This window comes from Leptonychotes weddellii, chromosome 14 (assembly GCF_054177405.1).
Source record: "Leptonychotes weddellii isolate Sample4059 chromosome 14, ASM5417740v2, whole genome shotgun sequence".
NCBI classification, from domain to species: domain Eukaryota; kingdom Metazoa; phylum Chordata; class Mammalia; order Carnivora; family Phocidae; genus Leptonychotes; species Leptonychotes weddellii.
The window spans coordinates 52,509,465-52,535,614 of record NC_138382.1 but is presented as its reverse complement, the minus strand read 5'-3'; the positions used below and the strand labels follow the sequence as shown (position 1 = coordinate 52,535,614).

At 45.3% G+C, this 26,150-nt stretch overlaps 1 protein-coding gene across 3 annotated transcripts in view; it reads right to left on the bottom strand.

The window, feature by feature from the left end:
- The window catches only part of NR4A3 (nuclear receptor subfamily 4 group A member 3), a 38,683-nt gene that overhangs the window by 10,359 nt on the left and 2,174 nt on the right, over positions 1–26,150 (bottom strand). For 2 of the 3 annotated variants that reach the window (XM_081803269.1, XM_081803271.1), the window contains exons 2-7: positions 24,476–24,652; positions 21,234–22,195; positions 17,298–17,427; positions 16,661–16,833; positions 6,699–6,898; positions 4,431–4,609 (exon numbers count right to left, since the gene is read on the bottom strand). In XM_081803269.1, the coding sequence (XP_081659395.1) occupies positions 4,431–4,609; positions 6,699–6,898; positions 16,661–16,833; positions 17,298–17,427; positions 21,234–22,193 (1,642 nt within the window). In that variant the 5' untranslated portion in view covers positions 22,194–22,195; positions 24,476–24,652. Of the gene's footprint in view, positions 1–4,430; positions 4,610–6,698; positions 6,899–16,660; positions 16,834–17,297; positions 17,428–21,233; positions 22,196–23,469; positions 23,542–24,475; positions 24,653–26,150 lie in introns of those variants that run through there. The other variant, XM_081803272.1, reaches the window with a different exon arrangement.

Below are 26,150 nucleotides of genomic sequence, written 5' to 3'. Positions count from 1 at the left end.
GATCAGGAAGCCACAAGCTGGTCAGCAGTCTGTGCTGAGGCTGTGGTAGTGATTCCCAGTCTGTCTGTCTTTGGTTTATTAGAATATGTGTCTGTCTCCCCAAGGAGACCACAAACTCTTTGAGGATGAGGGATTGTGTGCCTGGCGCATAGCAGATGCTCAATAAATATCACTGAATTAATCTGAATTGAAATACGGTAGTCCTCAGGAATTCAGACTATTTTCTAACAACAAAGTGGTGGGCTAAAAATAATTAATTTTCCGGGCGCCTGGGTGGCTCAGTTGGTTAAGCGACTGCCTTCGGCTCAGGTCATGATCCTGGAGTCCCGGGATCGAGTCCCATGTCGGGCTCCCTGCTCAGCAGGGGGTCTGCTTCTCCCTCTGCCCTCTTCCCTCTCGTGCTCTCTGTCTCTCATTCTCTCTCTCAGATAAATAAATAAAATCTTTAAAAAAAATAATAATTAATTTTCCTAATTTGGGAGACTTTCTGAAGTTCACAATTAACCCATTCATTTAACCAGTATTTGCCATGTGCCAAGACATTTTTAAATGCCAAAGTAATTATAAAGATGAATAACACTCTTCCTGCCCTTCAAGAAACCCACAGTCTAGTTAGAGAAGAAGAGACACAAATAAATTATTTAATATAATGTGTATGTGCAATTGTAGGGATGCAGGAAATTGTATGGATTCTCAGGAGAATAGCTAGCTCTTCCTGGGGGTAAGAAAATAACATTTAAGATAATAATAATGAAGGTTTGTCTAATATTTTTTTTCTCTTCAAAGTACACATTAGCTCATTTAATCTTTATAGGAAACCTACAAGTAGACACGATCATCTCTGTGAAAAATGAAAAAACTGAGATTCAGAGAGTGTAAGGAAAAAAAGAGAGAGAGTACATAAGAAATTAGCCCAAGACTGCACAGCTAGGAAGTAGCAGAGTGAAGACTTGAACTCAGATCCCCAATCTCCAAATCCCAAGACAATCCCTACCCCTTTTTAAAAAATGATATTGCCCTGCCAAGTTTTACACTTAGTTTTCTTTGCAATGCAGCTGATGGCTATATGGGATATAAAAACAGGGTAACCAGGTAACCATTTAGAATGAGCAGGGGAGCTCTGGGAAGACAGGTGGTGGAGGGTATGGCAGGATCAGCCACCTGCCTGGCCCTTCTCCGTCATTGTTCATTGCTTTCTGTCCCTGGTTCAGCCTTCCTTTCTGTTCCTCAATCTTAGAATTCATGTTCCAACAAGACCAGGAAAAAGACTACAGGCATAAGAGAAAGGAGTCATTTTCTCACTTGAGAAAAGTGAGGGAAAAGAAAGCCGTGGAGAACATTCTTTTAGTGTAGTGATGCCAAATGGCATTTGGGCACTCAAGATTCCCTCCACCATCTGGTCTAAAATGGCCTTTCCGATCTTAGTTCCCTTTTCACTGCATGGGAAAGGCATTTTACTCTGAGGCTAGATCATCATACCAGGCTATAAGATAGATACCACATTGAACCAATCTTTTCCCTGAAAATCCTTCAAATTTCCCCAAAGTGCAGCTCTCGCCACCAGAAGCAGAGAGCCTAGGACCCACTGTGGACATGAGGTCTCTGTCTCATGCTCACTCTAGGATAGACACTCTTCAAGTATGATAGCCTGCACTCTTTTGATTCTTCTTCCTATCCAGATTATATGTGGGATTTAACACATGTGTAATGCAACACTGCTGTACTTGCTTTTCCCCAAAGGAGCAAGCAGGACTTGCTGTTTCCTTGATCTGGAATGTCCTTCCTCTGCATCTTCCCATGGATACACGCTACCTCCTTGGGAAGCCATTCATGACCAGCACATCCACTTTCTCTGCCTGAAAAAAGTGAGCAGTAATCTGGACTTTCCCTGCACCAAATCTATTGCTTCTAAGGACCTGGACCCTAACCACCACACATCGAGTTCATTGCGTCCCAATCACATACGACTTCCTAGAAGGCTATACCCTTTCTGACAGTAGAATTGATGCATGGCTTATCTTTGCATCCTGAGAGACTGACACCAGGCCTGGCATATAGTAGGCCCTCAATATTTATTTAAACAAATGGATACTTATAAAATGGTAATTCCACACTAACTTTCTGTTTGGGGGTCTTCTTATGTATGAAACATAATGAACTGTTACCAGACCTCACCTCACCGGTATCCCATCAGAAGCAAAGCATTTCTGTTGCTCCCACGTCAGGGATGGGGCACCGGTGAAAGGAGATAGTTAGGGCAGATAAATTGGGGACTTAAAAACATTTGACAACCACAACTGTGCGGAATGAGAGTGATCTGAAAGAAACCATTTCCTGCCCCACCTCACCACCTAGTTTTTCACAAGGAGGCCTAGAAACAGGTGGAAGAAGCAGAAGAAGAGAAGTAGAAAATAAAAGCCATGTGTATGCCAACTTCTAATACTGCCCAGATTCTTCCTGATTTTCCTGAAAAAGAGATTTCCTTTTCATGAGTTCTTCCTTGTGGTTTAGGAGCAGACAATTTTGGGATGAGTTTTCTGATGCCAGTAGCCCAGCTGATCACAGCCCCACCATCAGTGGAGCTTACTCCAAAGTCAGGATTTCCTGGGAGCCCATATTCAAATGGAAATGAGTATCTGCAACAACGCACATTGCTGTTTCCCAGACATCACCTTTTCTGCCATTTCCTGATGCTTTCATACATTTCAACCCCCCTCCCAACCAGCAAATCACAAAGTACTGCAAGGTGCAGAAATGAGAGAAGAGGAGCTTATTTTTCCTGTGGGTATTAACCACAGCACCTAGGACAGCTCTGCCCAGGCCGGCAGGACCGGGGGCAGGGACTGGGACTACCCCACGAAGGATGGGGGGACGGGGGGTGGGGGGCTGGGGGCCTGTGCCTGAGCGCTGGGCGAGTGCAGCTTCATTTCTTCAATAATACCAGTGTCCTCCTTTGAGCCTCTCAAGCATCCAAGGAGATATTCCCCAAACATAACACCTCCTAAAGCCACCATCAGCTTCCTCATGCCACTGAGTTTGATTCTGGACTCCCTAGGGCTTTCAAGGGGGAGGGGCAGGCATGTGCCTACTTTAAGTGGGTCCCTGTCACCACCGTTCCAGGATGGAATGTAGGTGGATCGAGTGCCTCTTCCGAATCCAGTTTGGCTACATCACAAACCTACTTTCCCATAATCCTTAGTGCTGCCTCATAGAATAGGTGTTGTTATCCCCATTTTCCAGATGGGGAAACTGTAGTCCAGAGAAATGAAATGCATTACTGAGTAGCACACACTTATTAAATACAGGGCCCCAGATTACAACTTGGGGGTGCTGGATTCCATAGTCCAAGCTGATTCTGCTGTGCCAAACTGCCTCCTCCCTGAGCAAATCTCCACATAAAGGGCGGTGAGCCGGGCAGCAGTAACTGCAGGACACACAGCAGGCTGGAGGCAGAGGTGGGACTGGCACCGCCTTCTCCTAATTCCTTCTTGGTGTTCTCTGCACTGAGCTGCCCAGTATGTCCAGCTGGGGACTGTCTGGCCCTCACGTGTCCTGGGCTCATCGTCATCTATTAATTTCTACTTAGTGAGTAAAACAAACATACAAAGATGTAAGCCTCATTGGCTCATTAAGAACCACAGCTCCTATAGCTGCTCTGGCCTTTTTCCTCTTATTGGTGCTCAAAACCAGCTGTCAGGGTAGCTTTTCTAAAATGCAAGCCTGGCTCTGATGCTCCCCTGGTCGACACCTTCCACGGATCCCCACTGCTCCCCGAATGAACTCAGACCTCCTCACTGATGTGTGAAAGGCTCTTCATGCCTCACCCCACCCTTCCCTGCCAGGCCAGTCTCACTTCCCAGCACTCTTTTTTTTTTTTTTTTACTCATTTCCTTCCTGAAACTTATGACAGCCATATAGTCAATGGGTTTAGCAAATTTTTATGTATCCCTAGAATTCTCAGTCCTTCCATTTTAGCCTGGAGATATCCTGTGCTTTTATTAAGGACCATCCATGCTTTTAACATGTTACCCCTTTTGAGAAGCACACCCCCACCTTTGTACTCACTCCCTCGCCCCACCATGGCACAGCACCTTGTCTCACATGCATTCGTGTGCATGTTCTGGCTCCTCCAGGGATGTGTGCTATCGTCTCCGAAAACCCACTGATGTGAGCAGAGTGCTGAGATCAGTGAGCACTTGTTGATTCACTGGACTCAACACTCATTTCCATAGGGATGTGGCAACATGCTGGTTTTATTTACGGCAAGCCAAGGCTGGCTCTAAGTGGCAGTCATTTCCCCAATCTTCTGGTGTGTGTGTGTGTGTGTGTGTGTGTGTGTGTGTGTGACAGCCAAAGCCAGAATCCACCTTTAACACAGGAAAGGAGAGGAAGGGGGACACGGTCACTTCGGTGGCCAGGGTGGTGCTTACCTGTGATCATGCTCAGTGCTGACAGGCATGCTAAGGCTTGGATATCAAGGTTCAGGCTCTGCAAACTTAAGGAAAAGTCTTTAATGGAGTCGAGCCACTCCCCAAATCCACGAAGGCACTGAAGTCGATGCAGGACAAGTCCATTGCAGAACACAAACTTATCTTCAGCAGTGTTCGACCTACAAGACAAAGTCATAGGGGTGGGAGATAGAGACACATTAAATGGGTGTGTTCAGTCTGTCCAACATCAGAACACAAAGGCACCTAAACAGCCATGGGACAGTGTTCAGAGTTTGGCCTGGTGCTATAGAACCTTCCTGGATACTCTTGATGGACAAGACTGTGCTCCTGGGATCACCCACCACCGCCACTTGTCTGCGCTGTCTGGGTGAGTGGCAGCCCTGGGGAGCTGGGGGGCGGGGTGGGGAGCCCCTGCTCTCTTATTACTCGAATCAGGTTCTGTCCTGCCAGGGATGGGACGCAGAGGAGCAGGCACTCTGGGAGGATGGAAGTGAAGCCCCAGGCACCGCCTCTTTCTGTAGTGAATGCGAGCTTGTTCCCTTCAGGGCTCCTTGGCCAGGACTTCTCCCTCTTATTCTTAAATGTCAAAAACTGATAAGACCCGAGACTAGACACTACAATTCCACTGTGCAGACTCTAAGAACACCAAGTCCTTGCAACTGCCAGAAGTCAATCACAGAAATAAAAAGGGACGCAAAGTCAAAGTAGGCGTTGTTTTAGGTCTCCTTCTGTACTTTTAGCAGTGGGGCTGTGGAGGGCTATTTCTAAACCTGCCTGATAGTTTATATTATGTCCATCATCATCCCGTTCCTCTCTCATGAAAAGTGCCCTGGAACACCAAGACATTACCACTTAGCCGTGGGGCCTGGGAGACTCCTTTCAGCTCTCCTTTTCCTTATCTATAAAACAGGAATTCTGATTACTACCTCCTATGATTGTTGTGGGAATTCAATAAAGGATCTGAAGGCCCATGCACAGGGCCTGGTACTTAAGAGGAGCTCAATGAGTGTTAGGCGTAACTAATTCTGAATTCTCTATGGTCCTTACTTAAATCTTACCTTTCCTTTAATTTTCCAATCTCTTGCTACATACTTCTCTCTTTCAGCTCATTGTGCTAACAAGTTAATATCTTTTGATTTGGGCTTCTTGGATGAGTAGCTTTATTCATTCATTCACTTAGCAATTATGTCCTTAGCACCAGGTATATGCTGTTCCTGGAAACAGGCACTGGAGAAGACTTGGTGAGTAGTGCGTATGAGGCACCCGCCTGCATACGGCGCATCCCTTACTTAATCCTTTGCTGCCTGCCTAATGGAGGACAGTCCCCTTGCTGGCTTGGCTTCTGTGCACAGCAGACTGGCTGTAATTATGCTAATGCTGACTCCCTAGATGTAACTCCACCTCTGTCTCTCCTACAGATCCTGCCACAGAGGCACACGCAGGACAGAATGGTTCAGCCTTAGAGTTTAAAACCTGGACCTCAGGCTGCTGGCATCAGAATCATGGGAGCATGAGTTAAAAATGCAGATTTCTGGACTTCTTCCCAAAGTAGCTCCAAACCAAAATAGCTGAGAATGAGGCACGGCAATCTGCACTTCAAACAAGAGTTTCTGGTAACACCGCAGGAAAAGCTTGGAGAGAAGCTTGGATCCCAGGTTCCAGCTTTTTGGAAAATCACTGCCTCTCTGTCTTTGGTGTCACTGAGTAGGATACATTGGACCAGATCTTTTGATCCAGAAGCTATTCTCTTGGAGTAAACATTGGGGGTTGAGAAGCTGTGGGAACTCTTTAGAGTCCCATCTGGCGTACTAGAACAGTCACTCGTTAAATAGAAACCCATGAGGTAAATGCAATGTTCAAAACAAATACTCGCCTGCCAGGAAATACCTTATGCACCATGAGAGAATCATCCTAGAATCACAGAATGTTGGAACTGCCCTGGGCTTCAGAGATCAACAGATCTAACCTCCTCGTTTCACAAAGCAAAGTGAATTTCAGGGGAGGCTAGTGACCAGCTCAGGGTCTTACAGCAAGTCCATGTTGCAACTGAGACTAGAACCTGGGAGTCCTGGCTCCCAGGCTAGTGCTCTCACCCACGGCCCAGATTCACTCACGCCTGACCATACTTCCTATTTCTTTCCTGAGCAAACTTTTCATCGATGACTCCGTTACAAACACAACACAACTTCTTCAAAGCAAGGGGAGAACTTAAAAAAAAAAAAAAAAAGATAAAATCATCATAATTACCTGATGGAAAGTCTGAGAACAAACAGCTCCAAAAAGGCTGATTCTATAAGTAACGTCTGATCTTCTTTGGGGAGATCAGTAAATCCGGGAATCTTTTCTGCCCAGCTTCTGGACACATCGATGGAGGCTGTCAGGAGATTGTAGAACTGTTGCACGTGCTCAGCATCAGTTCCTGCAGCGGCCTGTTCGGCGGGACAGTACTAGAAGGCAAACCACAGAGAGCCTCATTAGCTCAGTTCCACGGGGACGGCAGCACCATTTGCAAATAGGCTTTGCCAAGACTGTCAGTGCCTAAATCCTCATTTTTAGGTCCCACGGTTATAAAGCCTTTTTTTTTTTTTTTGCATTTAGTCTCATCTGATTCTCACAATGTAAACAGAGCAAAATTTTGTCACCTCTTAACAGACAAAAGAAATCTGGTGAAGTCCCATTAGTGCAGTGGTTTTCAATCCTGATGCAAGACTGAGATCAAGTTTAAAAAAAACACCGTGTCTAGCTCATCCGCACAGAGATTTGAGTTTAACTGGTCTGGTGTGGAGGACTGGTCATCAGGAATTTCAAAGGCTCCCCAGGGGATTCCAAAGAGCAGCCATTGTTGAGAAGAACCATTAGCCCAGAGGTTTGTGTCCAAGTAGGCCTCCAGGGTCTACTGATTCCACCAAAGCACAGCTGTCTCTAAGATGCTAATTAAGCCACAGTTCTCAAAGTGTAGTCCCCAGACCAGCAGCACCTGGGAATGTGCCGGAAATGAACAACTTGGGCCCTGCCCCAGACCTACGGAAGCAGAAACTCTGAGGGTAGGAGAGACTGTTTTATGGAGATCTCCAGCTGATTCTCATGCATACTGGAGTCTGGGAACCACAGAATTAACCAATAGGAGAAGAGAATGATTTTTGCTTGCTGCAGGTGGATTTCTGTGAGGTAAAACAAACCAGGCGGGGAGGGGGGCGGTGTCTCCTTAGCAGGGCCCAGGCAGTCATGGGCCATCAGACTCAGGACTTGTGGCAACTTAAATTCATGAAAATTAAATAAAATATAAAGCCCATTTTCTCAGCCATCCTGGCCGTATTTCAAGTGCTCCAAAGCCATGTGTGGTGTAGAACATTTCCATCACTGCAGAAAATTCTACTGGGATGGCGCTGATCTAAAGGATCCCAGGAGAAGAAAGATACAAGTAGGAATACAGTCCTTGTCCAGCTTTTGGATGTTCTGGTAGAGTCAGGGTTTTGCTTGAGTCACTGGAGGAAAAAGTCTTTCCTGCTTTTGGCAGGAAGATTGATATAGCAAGATAATAATCAAAGGACAACCAACAATACAGAGACTTAAGAGATCTGCAGGAATACTCATGTACATATGTGCCCTAACGCAGCCTTGGGTGCGTTTGTGCCTTTCTCTCAGTTCCTCCTGGGGTATGGATTTTAATCTGTATTTTACAGATGAGAAAAATGAGGCTCGGGGGACTCAGGGAGGCTAAGACTTTCCCAAGGCACACAGCCAACAGTGGTCCAGCCAGGACTTAAACATGGCCCTGTGACTTCCACTCCTACACTTCCTGGCTGTTAATATGTCTGATGCTCCTAGCTGGTAGCCTGTGGCATAGTTTTAAAAAGCATCTTGCTTTGCTCTGATTGGAGGTCTCCGTGTGTGTGTTTGGTCCCATGTTTTGTCAGCAGCACAGTGACTGGCATATAATTGACCCCCAGTAAGTTGTTGAATATTGTTCAGTGAAAGAATAGGCAGGGGGGTGCCTAGGTTTGTCACAATGCCCTAACCTGGCTGGCGGAGGAACAGCCAGCAAGCACCAGGTGCTGACTGAGGAACTACTTAGATAGGAGGAAATGAGGCACTTGTCTTAACTGGGTCTCTCTCTTTTTTTTCCCCTTTGTGCTCTCCCAAGAGACATCATGAAATAACAAAAGACACCATCAGACAAGGGGCCCAGCTGCTTTAATCCTAGGTTTGTCCAGACCCCTATTTTGTGAAAGAATGTAGCTCTGCCTGTAGATACCTGGGATAAATTACTTCGCTTTTCTAAGCCTTGGTTTTCTCCTCTGTAAAATGGGGATAATACCCTCCCCAAGATTCTGTTGGAAGGATTATACGTGATGATATACTTGAAGGGCCCGACATAAGGAAGATATCTAACAAATTACGACAGCGATGATACTGATAACGATTATGATCCTTGGAACTAACAGTGGCCCTCCACTTCCATATTTATAAAATGGGGAAAGGGGTTGAACCTGAAGGTTTCTAATTCTCAGCCCTGACTTTCTAGGATCCTATAACATCAGGTCCAGTTCAGAGTCCTGGCTCCTCTTTCTCAATAATCCCACCCAGGCCTTGGATTCTATGAAGCCCTGGATGTTTCTGTGCTGTGATCGGACTCCTTGGGAGCAAAGTCCGGGAGAAGGAAGCAGTCCTCCTTCCCACAGATAGTCAAGGATGGCGGCATGATCCTGATGTCACGACACATCCCCCTACCTCCTTTTAGCACATACACTACTAACTGGAAGAGAGTGGAAAAAGAGATTTTATTTAACTGGTTTTTTTTTTCCCCCCCACTTTCTCTTCTTCTATGAATCTAATTCCATATACTCTCCAAGGACAGGAGGAAAATGAGAGCAGAACCCCCTTTAGAAAGCCGGCAGCACTACATGTGAAACTCCCGAGTGGTATCCGGAGTAGAGAAAAGAAGGTTGGACCAGGCAGCAGGTCATGGGGTCCTGCTCCAGGCTCTGGCATTGACTTGCTGTGCAGCCCTAGCCAAGTTACTTAACTTATCTGGAGAAGGAAACGACCAGGCTATCTGATTTTTAAGATCCCTCCTGGCTCTTTGCATTCAGCTATCTTTCTGTTACTGATTTCTAGTTTAGTTGCATTGTGGTTTGATGGCAGACATTATCTGTTTCCTCTTCTTTTAATTTTGTTAAGGTGTGTTTTATGGCCCAGACTATCAACTATCCTGGCGAATGTTCCATATGATGGCTCTTGCATTCGATGATTCTAAATGTTGCTAATCATACCAGGTATGATGTTACTGCCTAGAATTTGACACTGATTCAGCATTATTTTGTCTTAAAACAGTGTGTTAAATGGAGAGAAAAAGACAAAGGTTGTAAACTTTTCCCTGGGAACGGGATCTAATAGCCCATTCCTGCATTGACCTCCCTGAAACCATGGCTCACAACTCAATAATCTCTCTGCTTTCAATATCTGCTCAGAATCCTCCAGAGTGCTTAGCTTCCACCCAGCATCCTCTGCAGGCCTCCGTCCCTGCTGGGCTCACATTTCATGCATTCTGCACACAGGGAGATGTAGACCCTGCCTACCCTGCATGTGCCGTTGTCTCTGATGGAGTCCAGCAAGGAGAAAAGCCAGCGGGCCTGGCATGCCAGACTCCAGCCAGACCCTTTGGGCTTCACCTGCAGTGATTCTGGTCCACGTTCCAGAATTCTGGGGCCAAACGGGATTCAGCCTGAATTCAGGTGACCAGTGGGTCAGCACCCAATGGTAGGGGAAAAGACAAACCAAATGTCCCCTCTACTGAACATGATTTAAAGAAACAGAACAAAACATTTTGGATCCTTTCTCACCTGGCCTAGCAGTTTTTATCAAATCTCACCAAGGAATACTGGATCTGGGGTTAGAAGAATCAGATCCCCATTCTCTGCTTCTGGGCTCCCCTATATCACTCTGCCTCTGGGCTATGCAGGTTTGGGGTTCACCAGAGAAAATATGGAAATATTCATTTATCAATCATTCCCATCGAATTTAGGCCAAATAGAGAAAGACTTTAAAAAATGAATCTTTTTTACTGTTTAGGCTTTTTATTCCAGCCTATGTGAATAATCCATCCATCCAAAATATGGCTTTACCTCTAGTCAAAGGCACAGTATTACATTTACTACCATTTAGAAGAGGCTACAGGTAATGTCCGATGGAAGTTTCTCTGAATAACCTAGAATGAGAATCTAGAGCTGAAAATATCAACAGAAGTTACTTAAACAAGTCTCCATTTTGCATATAGCAACACTATGGCCGTGCAGGTCGACTTCATCAACAACCCTAAAGGGCCTAAAATAAGTTGTTCGAATGGGAATTAAGTGAGACCCTCCGTGAATGCCAGCCCTGGGACATTCGCAGTGTGATGTTTTCAGAGCAGAATGGAATCTGGTATTTCCTCTATCTCATTGCCAGTCCAGGCTGAATATGTAAAATGTCCTAAGAAACTTTTATCTCCCCTGAGAATGTTACTTTTCCCTGGGTCTTTCTATTTCTTTATACATTTTAGATGTGATCATTATATGAGCCAGACTATGTAGATATATTCCTAGGTTCTTACACTTTAAAAAGTGACACTTAAAAAAAAAAAAGGCAACAAATATGTTCTCCCCCTCCCCCCAGCCATTTTTCTTTTCTAACCACCTCCCCTGCTAAAAAACAAAACAAACAAACAAAACAACCGACTTCTCCTCCCACTAATGACGTCACAACAGTTATACCTTTGCTCACTTTCTCTCTCCTTCATGCCCTGTCCGCTGCACGCAGGAGGGCAGCGTCCACTGTGTCCACTCTTCAACAGTGTGGCCACTGCTATGGAACACTGCCTGACACCCAGTAGCCATTCGATAAGTATTTGTTAAACGACTTGGTTACTTTCTGAAAATATATATGTCTATCCTCATTCCTTCTCAGTCCCAAGAAAAATCTGGGAAACCGGAGATTTGAGGTAAAATTGGATTGTTTTTATTAAACTGTATTGGTGGTTCTCAAACCTTAGTACGGCAACAAGTCACCCAAGGCACTTGTTAAAATGCAGATTCCTGTCTGCCTCCTCCCCCCTCCCAGTTCTGATTCAGTAGGTCTGGGTGTGGCCCAGGACTCTGAATTTTTAAGCAAACACCCTGGGTCTTCCTGGGCACCACACCACCCACAGTGGAATTATAGCAGGGGTAATGGGCAGAGGGACAGAGAATGACAGGGCTGGGAGAGATCATGGAAGTGCATTTAGTCCAATCTCCTCACCATTCAGACAAGGGAGCTGAGGCCCGCTGTGCACAGGAGCTGGCCTGAAATCGTCTAGTGCATTGTGGCAATTTGAGAGGGTCTTCTGAGTAGCTTCATGCATCCATTCTCTTTGCAGAGTCTTTATACTATTTACTTTGTAGTCTAACATGTGTTCGCCACCTTGTTTCTCAGGCTATCTCGTTAACATATTTAAATGACATTTGCTGGTGCCTGGTTTTATCCGAGCAGCATCTCTTCTATTTGGACTCTGTTACTACCCTAAGTGACACCAATTACCAAGAAGCATCCCAGTTTCCTGAAAAAATACTTGAAATGACCAACTAATGAGGACGTTAAGTATATTTTCTCATTAGTAATTATGTAGGCTCTGAAGCCAGGCCCGGTATCTATATATACTTGTATTGCTAAATTAAAAGCAACTGTGGGGCAGAGAATAGCTACATTTCGAGGAGCAACAAATCAAACGTGACATGTTTTGACTGCACTGATATACAATGATCTGAGCTCACTTTTGAAGGAGAGAAGTTTGGCCCAAAGGAGAAGTGAAGATCCCAGAGCCAGGAACACTTCCCAGAGCGAGGAGCCTTTCTTTCTGGCCTCCAACACATGCATGCATTCCCTCTGTGACTTGGAACGCAACTCCTCCACCTCGCTTTCCCACAAACGAGGAAAACCACTCACTCACGACCTTAGAGGCACACATGCCGGACCAAGGTTAGAACGTACCTATCTGGCAAACATTGTCTCATTTCTCGATTTGCCCGATTCATGAGGAAAACTGGCATCATCAACAAATTGTCTTGGTCAAATCAACTGTCTGACTCAAACCCTACAGGGCAAATTCTTATTTAAAATGTAATAAATTATGGACACACACTAGAATGTTCACATTTGCTACCACTGAAGAGTGGGATTAGTCAGGAATAAAGGAAGAGGAGACTTTCATTTTTCACTTTGTCCTCTTCTAAATGGTTTGCCTTTTAAAAAAACCAGTGGGTATATATTACTATTATTATAATTTTAAAAACCTAATAAAGCTTCTATTAAAAAAAAAAACAACTAGTAGATTTGCGTTACAGAGACGTGGCAGTATGGTGAAATAGGAACTCAATATCTTGAGTGATGAGATTCAGATCTAGCACTAACTCTGCCCCTGACCTTAGGCAAGACCCTTAAGCCCTGGAAGCCTCTGTTTACTCCTCTGAAAATATGGCGGTTGGATTAGATGATCTCAAAGTCACCTCCCGTTCTATGCAAATGTATAGAAGGAGAAGGGATTATGAAAACTGAGTTTCAATGAATGACCTTTCTAAATAAATGATGGAAACCATAACTTATAGCACATAAAGCTGTGGCTTAAATGAAATTATGTAAGAACATATGTGATGGTGCCTAGCTCAAAGTAGGCACTCAATAAATTCATTTTGCTTCATTCATTTTATGGTAATGTTTTTTAGAGAACAAAGCAAGTTCAATCTTGTTAAATAACTAGTTACTTAACATATTCACATACACACACACATACACATATATATCTAAAGTCATATAAATATAAGATTACTTGCATTTAGGAATAATGAGGTAAACCTCAGAATCGTAAAATCTTAAGAGTTGGAGGGAATTCAATATTCAAAATAACTTCTCTGCTTGTGAGAAATCCTGTTATGTGTTCTCCTTAGTTATTTCGTGTGTTGATGAACTCATGCTTCCACAGCAGCTCTTGCAGCTAAGAGAGCTCATCCTTATCTTCAGAATGAGCTGGAAGGGGACCCCCTTCTTCTTCCTCTAGATCTGCCCTTGGGAGCAACAGTCCTCTTTCCACAGGGTAAAAAAGTAACCTAATCCTGCCAAACCTTCCCTCTTCCTGTCTAGATATTTTCATTTCCTCCAATCATCCCTTACAAATTTCCAGAAATGGTGTGTCTCCACATCCCTCTTAAACTCCAGTTTGGGAATGGACTTAACCCTTGGAGTGTGGTCTCATAGGACAGAGCCTATGGGACCACCCCCACTTGGTTCTGGTTCTATATTTCTATTACTGCAACCTAAGGTAATTCAGCATCCCTTCCTTCCACCACACATATATTTTGTTGGTTCATACTGAGAGTATATGGAATGAAGTCCCAAGATCTTCTTAATGTGAACTACTGATGGGCCAAGGCTCTCCCATGTTTTGAAATTCTAAATGCTGAGCTTCACATTTATTTTTGTTAACTTTCTTCGTGATGGCTTCAGCCCATCCTGTTCCAACCTGTCGAAATCACTCTGAATGTTGATACTGACATCCATCATATTAGCGATCCCTCCCAGATTTCTGTCATCTGCAAATGTGATCAGCATGCCTTCTATGCCTTCATCCAAGTTTTTGATGAAAACTCACTGTATTTTTAAAAAGTCTTTTAATTTAATTGATTTTGGTCCAAGTTTTGATAATTTTGTAAAGCTATCTAAAAGCAGGAGAATCCAAGTTATGAGGTTCAACCTGATTCCAAAACAATGCAATTAAAATAAACATGCTTTACAAAATTGAGCAAGGCCCCCAAAGGTAGTATCAATGTGACCCAGACTCTGGCATGGTCAGCCTGCTATTTTGGACAAAGCTAACAATTAAATTGGATAAATGTTTGTTGATGAAGATGATGACTCTAGTCTAATACATTGAATAGTGCAGAGTCAAGCAAACACACTGGATTGATTTTTCAGTGTAGAGACAGTTCCCAGCTGGGACAATTCAAAGTGCTGGGGAGGGTTTGCCACTGAATGACTAATTAGGCCACGTAGACCAATAATTGGATAATTTGGGGCCAAATAATCACTCTGGGGGCCTAAGTTCTATGGACTGACCATCAGTAGCGATTTCCAATGCCCTGGAACAACGTCAGACTGTTCTACAGGCTTGGCGTACGCAGTGTGGTGCAGCTTCATTAATTCAGACAAATTGCATAAGGGGAGGCCCAAAGTTGCTTCAGGGAGGAGACGTCGTTATTTCTAGCACCCACTCTCATTGAAACCAGAGACACTGTGAAGCATGGTATTTAGGAACACAGACTTTGGGGTCCAACACACTTGGCTTCTAATTCTCTCTCTGATAAATATCAGCTATGTGACTTTGGGCATGTCACTCCTTTAACCTTTCCCAGGTTTCATTTCCTCATCTGTGAAATGGATGATAACACTCACCTTAATGGTATGGCTACATGGACCGTGACATGTGTAGCTTTCATTCATTCAACAAACAGTAAAGTAAGAAAGGTCGGTCAGGGAGATATATGCACAGGGCACTGTGCTAAAGCTTTGACAAATATCATCTTATTGACTCTTCTTCACAAACCACCCCAGGAAGTAGATATTATTGTTTTTACTCCATAACACAGATGAAGAAACTGAGGCATTCCAAGGTTTAATCGGTTGCTCAAGGTCACCCATCTACTACATGACAGTGTTGGGATTTTCATCTAGGCCTGCATGGTTCCACAGCCTAAGCCCTTAACCCCTGCATTATTCTGTTAGACTATTATTTGAGACTTGACTTTAGTTAAGAGATGCTACTTGTAATCAGAATAAGAGTCCTCAACCTTTGGTGCTAAGGGTCTACCATGCTTCTCATTCGAAGTCTGGTGATTAGGTGTGGAGAGGAAGCTTCACAGCCTATAATGAGAGTGAGGATGAGGGAAGGAGGATCGCAGCGGGTATACAAATCACCGCTTCATTTCCATCAACATTGCAACCCAGAAGGAAGGCACATAGCAGACTCACACACACACACTCTTGGCCAACTCCTCCATCAGAAGTCTGAAATACTGATTAGACCTGGGGAGGGCAGTCTGGTAGTAGCTGCCAAGCCAGATCCACCAACTGAAGATCCCAGGACTGGCCTTTCTCTCTCATCTGTGTGCAAACTGTGTTTCTAAGTTTTCCTGTATTAGAGAGGGGGTAACTATCCTCACAGTTCACGGTTGTTTAGATGGTGAAATGAGACAACAGACTGCAATGTATAGCATGCAGAAATAACTCAATAATTGTGGTCTTTTTCCTTTCTTTCCCTCTCTGGTGAGACCCCTTCCTAGAAGTTTGCTTTTCTAAGTCTTTTTCAAAACTGCCCTCCAGTAATATTTGTACATTTGCTCCGAAAAACCCTTCTCATGGTTCTCCTCTGTGTTATCCAGATTTCTGGGAATTTTCAGAGTTCAAACTGATGATATTTTACCACACCTCTTAAGAGATACAAATATTGATATGCTTTGGTTGACTTAAGTAACAATACTGGTACTCATTTATGGTTTTCAAAACCATCACTCCTGTGTGGCTGATGTTCCAAACATCCCTCTGGGGTTAAATATTATAATCATCTCCACAGTAGGGATGAGAAAGCCAAGTGCGGGAGCCAGGTGACACTGGCAGGAAGTAGCAGAAGCAGCGTTCCATCCGGGTCCCCCTGACACCTCCCAATGTCAAGACCAGAGCTCACTCCTCTCCATCAGTGGTCTCATCCCTCTGAATAAGCAGCAGGTCAATCAGTGCCAATGCAATTGGGTAAACTGCTGAAGGATGACTTGAGGCTCACCCAGATGGTTTGATCACAATATTAAAAAAGCACTAGTCACTTCCTTTAAACCACAAAAGAAATCTACACATTGTAATTCACCTGTGCAGATTCTCATTGGCACAACTACCAGGAATCCTGCAACAATGGTATGACAGGTGCAGCACTGTCAGGGTCATTTGTTAAGGCATTTAGAGATCCAATAAGGCAAAAATGATTTGGTGCAATGGATGCACCAGAATTGCTAGATGAAGTGAGAAATATAGGAAAGGTATGAAAACTGTTTAGTCCAGTGCCAGGCGCAAAGTCATTCAATCAACTCATGTTACTAGTATCACGAACAGAGACCTGATCATTCATTCGAAAAGTAGCACATCATAAAACTTACTCTGGAGTAATCGAGATCTCTGGGTGTTGAGTCTGTTAAAGCTCGGACAAGGGCATTCATCATACAGATCGGAGGAGAAGGTGGGGAGGGCTGAGAAGGTTCCTGCTGTAATGGGCTCTTTGGTTTGGAAGGCAGCCGACCTCTCCTCCCTTTCAGACTATCTGTACGGACAACTGATGCCAAGAGAAAGAGAGAAAAAATGTCTTCAAAGATATCCATGAAGAGCCATAAATCACAAAAAGGAATCAAAACACATTACAGTTGAGCAATCATTAACAAGACCAACCATTTCAAAGTGGCAATACGTTTGGAATTATATCCACATAATGATTTAATGAGAGTTGAAACAAGCAGCACAAAAGTCACCCATACTTACATCTGGTAATGAATTAGCCCTAAAAGTCTCCTTCTTAAATAGAACAGAGATGTATGTACACAAGCTCTCTATTGATTTTGAGAAATTGGAATTAAGTAGTCCTCAGCTATTTTTAAATGGTAATACATACCATAAAAGTAAAATGTTGGAAAGAAAGGGAAACTAGGAAAATTCACCCTCCCAATATCAATATTAACATTTTTTTCAGTGATATCTGAGAATACGTATAAGCAAGCTGAATAAAAAGCATTGTACCCATACCTTCTTTGACCATGCCAACACTGAGACACTTCTGAAATCGACAGTATTGACATCGGTTTCGACGTCTCTTGTCTACAGGGCAGTTTTTATTTGCCAGGCAAACATATTTTGCATTTTTCTGAACCGTTCTCTGAGAAAACACAATACAGAGATAGTCAACGAATAGTTTCTGGAAAGAGGCAGGACCTGACAAGATGTATTTTAATTACAATGTGAAAAGCGACAGTGCAATTCGTATAATTAGATAAATTTAATTTCCTAACACGCTAGCCTGCAGGAAAAACAATTTTATTAGTGTTAGCTGCTGACAAGGAAAATCATCTCGGATTGTTCTGAAGCAAGTCTCAGGAGACACCCAAGTCTGAATGATAAAATCATATCTGAAATTACCAGGTCAACATATCATACCTTGGAGGATTAGATTATCTCCACTTCTAATATCCCTTTGGGAACAATTTTCTACTTGTTCCACTCCCCTGATTATTGCTGACCTTATTAAAATAAAATCAAAATTATCTGGGATGTACTTTGTTGGCTATCACTATTGTAAGTCAAATATCACAGTAACTGGCTTTGTTCCCCAATAGAGATGAAATCATAAAAAGCAAAATCAGGACTTGACTAGTTAAGACATATAGAAAATGTTTTTATGCAACAAAAATCACTGTCACTTGATCTGCCTATCTCACTTATTTTATCTTCGAGATATTAAGATAATACGTATTAAGAGAATATTCTCTTAAGAGGATATGTATGGTAAACTGGTTATTTCTGATTTCTGAAAGCAAAATCTTAAAATTGGTTACTAAAAACCATTATCACATCTGAAAAAAACAAACGAAAAGAGTAAAAAAAAGAAGGAAATGTGAGAACCATAAATTTTCAATAAAAATTCCTATTAATAGGTTATTTCATAAATGACTATTGACATAGACATCAAAATAGCCATATTGTAAACAACACATCATAAACCTTGGACTTGGATATAAAATGATGTTTTATTCTTCAGAATCACATATAATTTTAAAATAACACATGGAGAAATAATGAAGCATATTTTATGCTCCAGATTTTAAAAAATGATTTTTAAAAAAAAAATTTTAAAAACATTTGTGCAAGTGGATGTGTATTTACCACTTAGGGTGAAATTATTCAGAAATTACCTGAATCTATACAACTCCAAATAGAGCAGACAGTTGGAATTTATTTGGTAAGCCTGGGCTGCATGAAAGGAAGAAAGAAAGAGAAAAGAAAGAAAGAAAGGAAAGAAAGAAAGAAAGAAAGAAAAGAAAGAAAGAAAGAAAGAAAAAGAAAGAAAGAAAGAAAGAAATCTAGATAATTTGGGATTGGTGATCTATTTTGGGTCCAAAATTCTAGATTTACTTTTAATCTTTTCCTTTTAGCAATTCTCAACCCCCATGTATTAGTTTTCATCGTATCACCTTTTAATTTCATTTTAGGGAACGGTTTCTAAACTGCCTCTGTGACTTTAAAAATCTACCAAAGCCAGATCCATTTAGTTTAAAATGCAAAATTCCAAAACACAAACATATCTCTGAGTTTCCTGCATTTAAATTCTCAACAGTCTGTAAGGGTAGGAAACTTATGTTTCCTGAATGAAGCTCTCTTTCATTGGACATGCAGTAATTTCTAAAACTCTGTTTCTTGCCATCATCCTCAAGGCTATATGCCAGTTTGAGTGCTGGTGGCATTTTGCTTCAGGTATACATCTTCCCAATAACCCGAAACCTTCCTCACATTTGTGTGTGCCTGCACAGTTTAAGGACACGGAGAGATCGTTATGGTTCAATCACTGAATTCCCATCATTAACTGCACCTCATGTCACATTTTTAAAGAATTCAATTTAATGGTAGAAAGCCACTGGGTAAAACCTGCTCCTGTTCCTTTAATTAACAGATCTGTGGGGTGGTTCTCCCCCATCCTACCCCCACCCTTTCAAGTATAGATTTGTTTTCAAGGCATTGCTGCAGAGAAGGAACGCTGTTGGGGAACAATTAATTGACATTTCTAGACTAGGAATGTATTACCACTCCTGTATTTTGGTTAACTCTCAATTATTCGGAGGTGATTATATTTGTGGGTTAATCGTACTTCTCTTAATTGTTTTTCTTTCTTTTACGCTTTTTGGCTGCCTGTTTCATTGCCCTTCAGCATTTCCACTGAAATACTGTGAAAATGAAATCTGCTACAGGAATGTGGTTAACTTGGAAAGAACCCTGGTAAAGCTTGAGCAGTTCAGACAGAAAAAAAAAATGGCTAAGCTGAGGGTTCTACATTTAAAACATCATACTTCTGCATACTTCCTAAATGGCACTGACATATTGCGAAGTCTTTCCACAAGCATTTTCTCATTTATCTGCAGAATTTAATTAATCGCATGATGCCTAACCCCAGATCAAAAATAACTGTTGCTTGCTGGTAGGTATACCAAACCACACACATGTGCATATTAATAAATACTTTGTAGTTTTCATTTAATAATGAACTACTGTTTTATGGCCCTTTAAAGATTATAAACTGTGTTCATAACTGCTTTATCTAATTTAATACTCATAGCCCTTCTCTGAATTTTATTCACCTGATTGGAAAACGGAAGCCTAGAAAGACATACCACGCTCAACGTCACGGATTGGTAGGTGACAGATCAAGGACTCCTATTTGAGTGTTCTGACTCTAATTTTAGCACACTCCCAGATATATCCTATTGGCCTCCCAAATACCAGTTACCCAATCAGCATCAAGCTTCCTGTTTCCCTCCACCCTGCGCAGCACTGGAGTCTAGGGAGTGGTTTTTGTGGGAGAACATTTGTGGGTTTGCAGATGCCTGACATAATGGCCAAGGGAGTGGGGAGGGTGGCACAGAATTAAGTGTCTGAAGACGTCTGGGAGTCAATAGCAAAAGGAGAGCGGCAAGAGAACAAGGCCTCTTCCCCCTCTAACAGTAGAAAGAGGACTGACCTCAAGCGTTGAAAGAAACCAGCTGGACCTGCCAAACATGCCACTAAATCACCCTTTATAGAATGCACCAGGCTTCTCTTTCTAGGCTTCAGCTTACTCAGGGGTCCGACATGGCGGGAGGCTGAAGACCCTCCCACGGTAAAGTTCTCCTTTGGGTCTATGAGATAACCAACAGTGTCCACATCTGGCACTGTGGGTAGCACAGGGATGCAGTGGACTGGTGAGACCCCAGCTTCCCTCTTCTACAGAGGGAGCTGCCCCAACCTGCAGCCAGCCAGTTGCTCCTATCTATTCTGCCGTTGTAGATCTGCGAAGAGGGTGTATACTTTGGGAACAAGCAAACGTGAGTTGGCATCCTGCCTCCTTCTCACTGAGTGTGTGTCTTGGGGTAACTTGAATAACCTCTCTGAGCCTCCACTTCCTCATCTGAGAAGCAAGGATAACTAATACCTACTTTCAAGATACTCTTAATAAAAATAGCTAGTGGGTGGTCCGAATTCAATCTTGCCTCTGTCTGATTCTAGAGTCCCAGCTCTTATATGAGGATTAAATGAGATACAAATGTCCAGCGCCTGGCACACAGACCCCATCCCCTCAGATACCCTGCATGGACAGAGGAGGACTACAATGAGGCTTTTGCATTTTTTTTTAAGGCCAGGGATCCTTTTGAGAATCTGCTGCAGGCTCTCTCCAGAAAAATGCTCATAAGGTAAAGCCAAGTCAGGAGGTTCACAGCCCCCTGGAGTCCATCCAGGTGGGCCTCCGGTAATGGACCTCAAGTTAAAGACCCCGAAGAGAGTGGGTGTGAAGGTGCTAGGAAGGGCTGCAGGAACGCACAGGATAACAATGCCACTCCTCGAAGGGGAAGAAGGACCCTCTTGCACGCTCACTTGAGCGGGTGGCAGAGGAGGCTGGCTGCAGAGGGGAGGGGGCGCCAGGAGGAGGCGTGCGCTCACCTTGAAGAAGCCCTTGCAGCCCTCGCAGGTGCGCACCCCGTAGTGCTGGCAGGCGGCGTTGTCCCCACACACGGCGCACGTGCCCTCGCCCGACGACGAGCTCCTGTTGGGCGGCGACGGCAGGCTGGGGCTCTCGCCCAGCAGGCTGGACGCGGTGGGGGAGGCCGTGAGGCCGAGCGGTGGGAAGGCCAGCGCGGCCGCCCTCTTGGCCAGCGGCAGCCCGTACGGGTGGCCCTCGAGCGCGGCGGCCTGGCTGCTGGCGGCGGCGGCGGCGGCTCCCAGCGGCAGGCTGAGCGCGGCGGCGGCCGTCGGGTCGTAGCCCAGGTGGTGGCCGCCCGCCGGGCTGGGCGCGGGCGGGTGCGGCGGCGAGGGCTTGAAGTGGAAGAGCGGGAAGCGCGCGGCCACGGTGGGAACGGCCTTCATCGGCGGATCGAGCAGCGGGCCGGGAGCGATGCAACCCTGCGCCGAGGGCAGCGCGTCGTCCCACAGCGCCCCCGCCTGCGGGGGGAAGCCCGGCGTGGTGGGTGTGGATGGCGGGGACTGCTTGAAGTACATGGAGGTGCTGGGCAGCACCTCGTCCTCCGGGCCGGACGGGGGCGGAATGGACGGCTGCTGCGGCTGCGGCGGCTGCTGGTGGTGGTGATGGTGGTGATGATGGTGATGGTGGTAGTCGTGCGCGCGGCCCTCCTCCATCTTGATCAAGGGCCGCGGCCCGGACGGCTGCATTTGGTACAGGCAGGAGGGCTTGAGTTCGTAGTTGCTCGAGTAGCCTTCCATGAAGGTACTGAAGCTGGGCAGGGACGTGGTGGCGGTGGCCGTGATCTCAGTGCTGCCAAGGTCCATGGTCAGCTTGGCATAGTCGGGGTTCATAATCTCTGTGGTGTATTCCGAGCCGTAGGTCTGCACTGCATAACTGGAACCTGGAGGTGAAGGGCTATATTGGGCTTGCACGCAGGGCATATCTGCAGGACAGGGAAGAGGGTCCGTCAGAAGCAGGTCAGCACTCTCTCCTAGCTGACAGGTAGCACTGGATTCACTGCTCTCTAATCTGGGAAATGGGAGAGGAAGGGCCATCCCTCTCTCCTTCTGGTAGCACAGATTTAAAGCTTCGTGCTTTACTTTCTTCCCCGGGGAAGAAAGCAGAATCCCTGACAGACTGTCAAAGGGGCCATAGAATGCAAAAACCAGGCCTCCTGGGGACCTCTGCCCACCTTCCTTCTCCTGTCCTTGTTCTCCACCAGATCTGGGAAATTTGATTCCTTCTTTCAATAAGCCCAGTGATGTTTTGACAAAGTGGTTTTTGAGCCCTATGAACTAATTGGGGATGGTCTCAGCCACAAGTTGGGAGGACAAAAAGAAAGCCAGTGAATGCTCTGTTGGTTTATTTTTGGGGAAAGAGGCCACTAGTCCCCAAAGTCACACGCATTGATTTAGAAATCTACGAGTTAGTTAACAAAAAAAAAGGTGTCCTACGTGGGACTTACTGGCCAAGGGAGACTGACATTCTAACATTTTATGAGTGCCAACTGAGCCTACCCACACACGTTGTGGTGGCTTTCTCCCACCCCCTCCCCATTTCTCCAAACACAGCTCACAGCCTACACAAACTGGACCCTGTTGATGACTTCAGCCAGCTAGGTGGAGAGGTGGGAACATAGGCCCAGGAAATGGACTCGGGGGAGTTTGTGCCATCTGCAAAGAGAAAGATCAGCAGCTGCAACAAAACACCCACCAAATGTGCTCTCTGCCACGTACAGTATATATATATATTTTTCCCCCCAATTCTGACTAATAAAATATATCAGTGGCTGTTTTAAGACAACAGTTTACAGCTACTGTATTAGGTGAGTTAGCCTACAAATTTTCTTATGACAGAAGAATTAGTACCTCTGCAAAAGAAAGCAGTTTCTTAGTAGGTTCAGTTTCTCTTCCAGTTGACTATGTGAACTCCCAAAGGGACTAGTATCCCGGATGCTTATTATTGTTCAGAGAGGTTGAGAAGGATGAGAAGGCCTTGAGAATTATTGGATCTAGTGGCTGATTTTTTTTTTTTATCCAATTATTTCCTTTCTGTATGGCTAACTAGAAATGATAAAATGGGCAGTTTCTGGTGGTTGGTTTTTCTGAACCAGAGGAAAAGCAGATGCTTCACCTCTTTTTGGAGTCTATGGTATAGAAGTTGTGACTAATAAAAAAAAGTGAGTACTTCACATTTCCTTTGACATCTTTCTCTTACCCACATTTCCAAATCTGATTGAGTCATGCGTGTATGGGATGAAATCTTGACTTGAAAAAGGGTGATGAGGGCCTGTTGGAAGAAGCAGTGATAAGGAGAGGCCAGTTCAAGCCTTTATTTTCCAAGAAGGGCCTTAAAAACACTCACTAGTTTGAAGTTCAAGGGTTACTTATCCTGCTGTCTTGTTGTTGGGGTGAAATGAAAGGCTAATGATTTAAAAGAAAGAACACTGCCCGATGTTCCATCTATTCTCCTTCCTTCAGCACTTCTACGATTTCTCCATTAGTCTTCTGTCATCTTTCCTTGGCAATCCCCATGCATTGCTCTTCTTTGTGTCTTTCTGAGGTTTCCAGCTAGAATATGAGTTTGCTTGGAACTAAGTTCTATTTATCTGCATATATAGATTACACAGTCCAGGCACCTGGTATCTCTTGGTGATTACACAATCCAGGCACCTGGTATCTCTAACAAATGCATAAAGAGGTGTTACAAGCCAAACCTGCAATCCTTTCTTTTGCCCAATTCGAATTTACTCCTTGGTTTTCAGCTCAAATGCTTTTCCTCTTTTCCTCTGTCTGCGCTTTAATAATCCCAACCTCTGCATCAAATGATTTGGGTTTTATATACAAACATAAATGCTGTGTATTGCTCAAAGCGAGCCCATAACTTTTACATGCATAAACTGGATATAAAAGGAGAGCAAAAATGGAGACATTAAAATGTATAAAAAGATTCCAGTCTTTTGGTGTATGACATTTTTCTTAGGAAAAATATTTTTGAGAAATGCAACGCTTAATTTAATCTGGCTGCTCCACTAGGTAGCAACAGGGTGTGGTATCCAGAGGAGCTTCGTGCAAGGAAGCCACCTGTGCTGTGAAATGCGTGGCCAGCAGTCACTGTCCTGGCCCTGGGCAAGTTGAACAGCCTGCCTTCTGGGTGTGTGGCTCCCCCACCCCCACCTCTCCCAACTTGGGAGGGATAGGGGGGGTCATGCCTTCAGACCTACCTGGAGGATATCTTGCGCGCTGAATGGTGGGGCTGTGGATCTCTCCAGCGGAGGCTGAGAGGGTAGGAGGCGGGGACGTCCGGCGAGGCGAAGCGGTGGCAGTGCTGCTGCCTGGGTCCGCTGAGGGTCCAGGCTCAGGGCCGGGGCTTGCCGGACTGCGCTCTTCCGCAGTAGGCTCTGCAGGCACCGGGAGAGAGGAGAGAGCTCAAAGTGAGACCAGGCTGGTCGTCGTGGCCTGAGCTGGGCGTATTGGGAGAGGGTGGTTTGGTAGGGGGTCACTATGCATGCTACGTTAATTACAAAGAATTGTAAGGGCAAGGAAGCAGTTCTTAAGGTGAACGGGGTCCCTGGGCAAGAAGCGTCACACCGCCTTGGGGGGGAACCACAGAAAGGTCGTTAGGCACCCATTGCGCTCACCGCCGTTTTGTGGCACCCAAACACCTAGGCTAAAAATACGTGCATTCTGACATCGCCCAGAAACTGATCTCTCTAGTCCCCACAATTGGTTCTGAGCTCGCCAAGTCAGGAAAGCCAAAGAAAGAGCACCTGAGGAAGAGTTTCGACGAATTCGAGAAGTCAGTGAGTGTGCACGAGCGTAAAATAGCCGTTTTCCAACTCCACTGCCCCCCCTCCCCCATACAGAATTTACACGTTGCATAGGAAATGCACAAGGTCCGGAACGAATGCGTGAATGCCCCGAGGAATTAAGAAAGTCTGCGCTTTTCATTCTAAATGCTAATGGAGCTTCGCTTCTATTAGCCGCGAGTTTTGGGGGCCAGGGGTCAAGCAAACAAAAGGGCACAGTGGAAATAGGCCCGCGCTGGAAACAAGGGGACAAGGCAGTTGGAGTTCCAGGCTGGTGGGGTGGGCGGAGGGAGGCCCCCTGCACCCAGCAGGAGGTATCCCTGAGGGTGGGCGACTTCGAGGCTCGGGGCCATCCAGCGGCCCCGAAGGGGCACATTCCGGAGGGCGCCGAGCGCGGCTCCGGGGCGAGCGTCTCTGCGCACAGCCTCAGCGAAACTTTATAGCTGGAAGCGCAGCTCCGCGGGCCTTGGGGGGAAGGATCCACTGCCCCAAACTCTGGCCTACAGCGCCCCCTTTGTCTGGACCCATTCATATCTCGAGGGTTGGGAACGTGAAACCGAAAAAAAAAACAACAACCCAAAACACAACCCAAAAAAACCCTCGGGGGTGCGCGGGCCGAGAGGGGCGTGTAAGTTTCGTCCCCCGCCGCCCCTGAGCCAGCGGCTTGCCTGAAGGAAGAGAGGGGGGGTATCGGAACCCCCAGGTCCGGGAGGCCCTCGAAAGCCAGGAAACGGGGGATTCCCTTGCCACCCCCAGCCCCAGCCCTGCCCCACCGATCGTACGGAAATCTTGCGCTCGCTCTAGCGCAAGCACGGGCGGATCTTCCCACGGCTGTAGCACGAGCTTTCCGTCCGCCCAGAATTTTCAGTACGGGTCTCCAGCAACCTCCCACCACCTCCTGCAGTAGGTGCCCTCATTCCTGCCCTCCCCTGGGTCCTTTCGAGCGTAGTCTTTCTCCGAGGATCGGCCTCTGACTCCGCTGGGCGAGGGTTGCGTCTCCTCAAGGAAAGGGCTCCCCTCGAGCGCCGCGCGTTCGCGGGGAAGAGCCACACCACGTTTCCTACAGCCAAGCCAAGAGCCCCACGCCCCC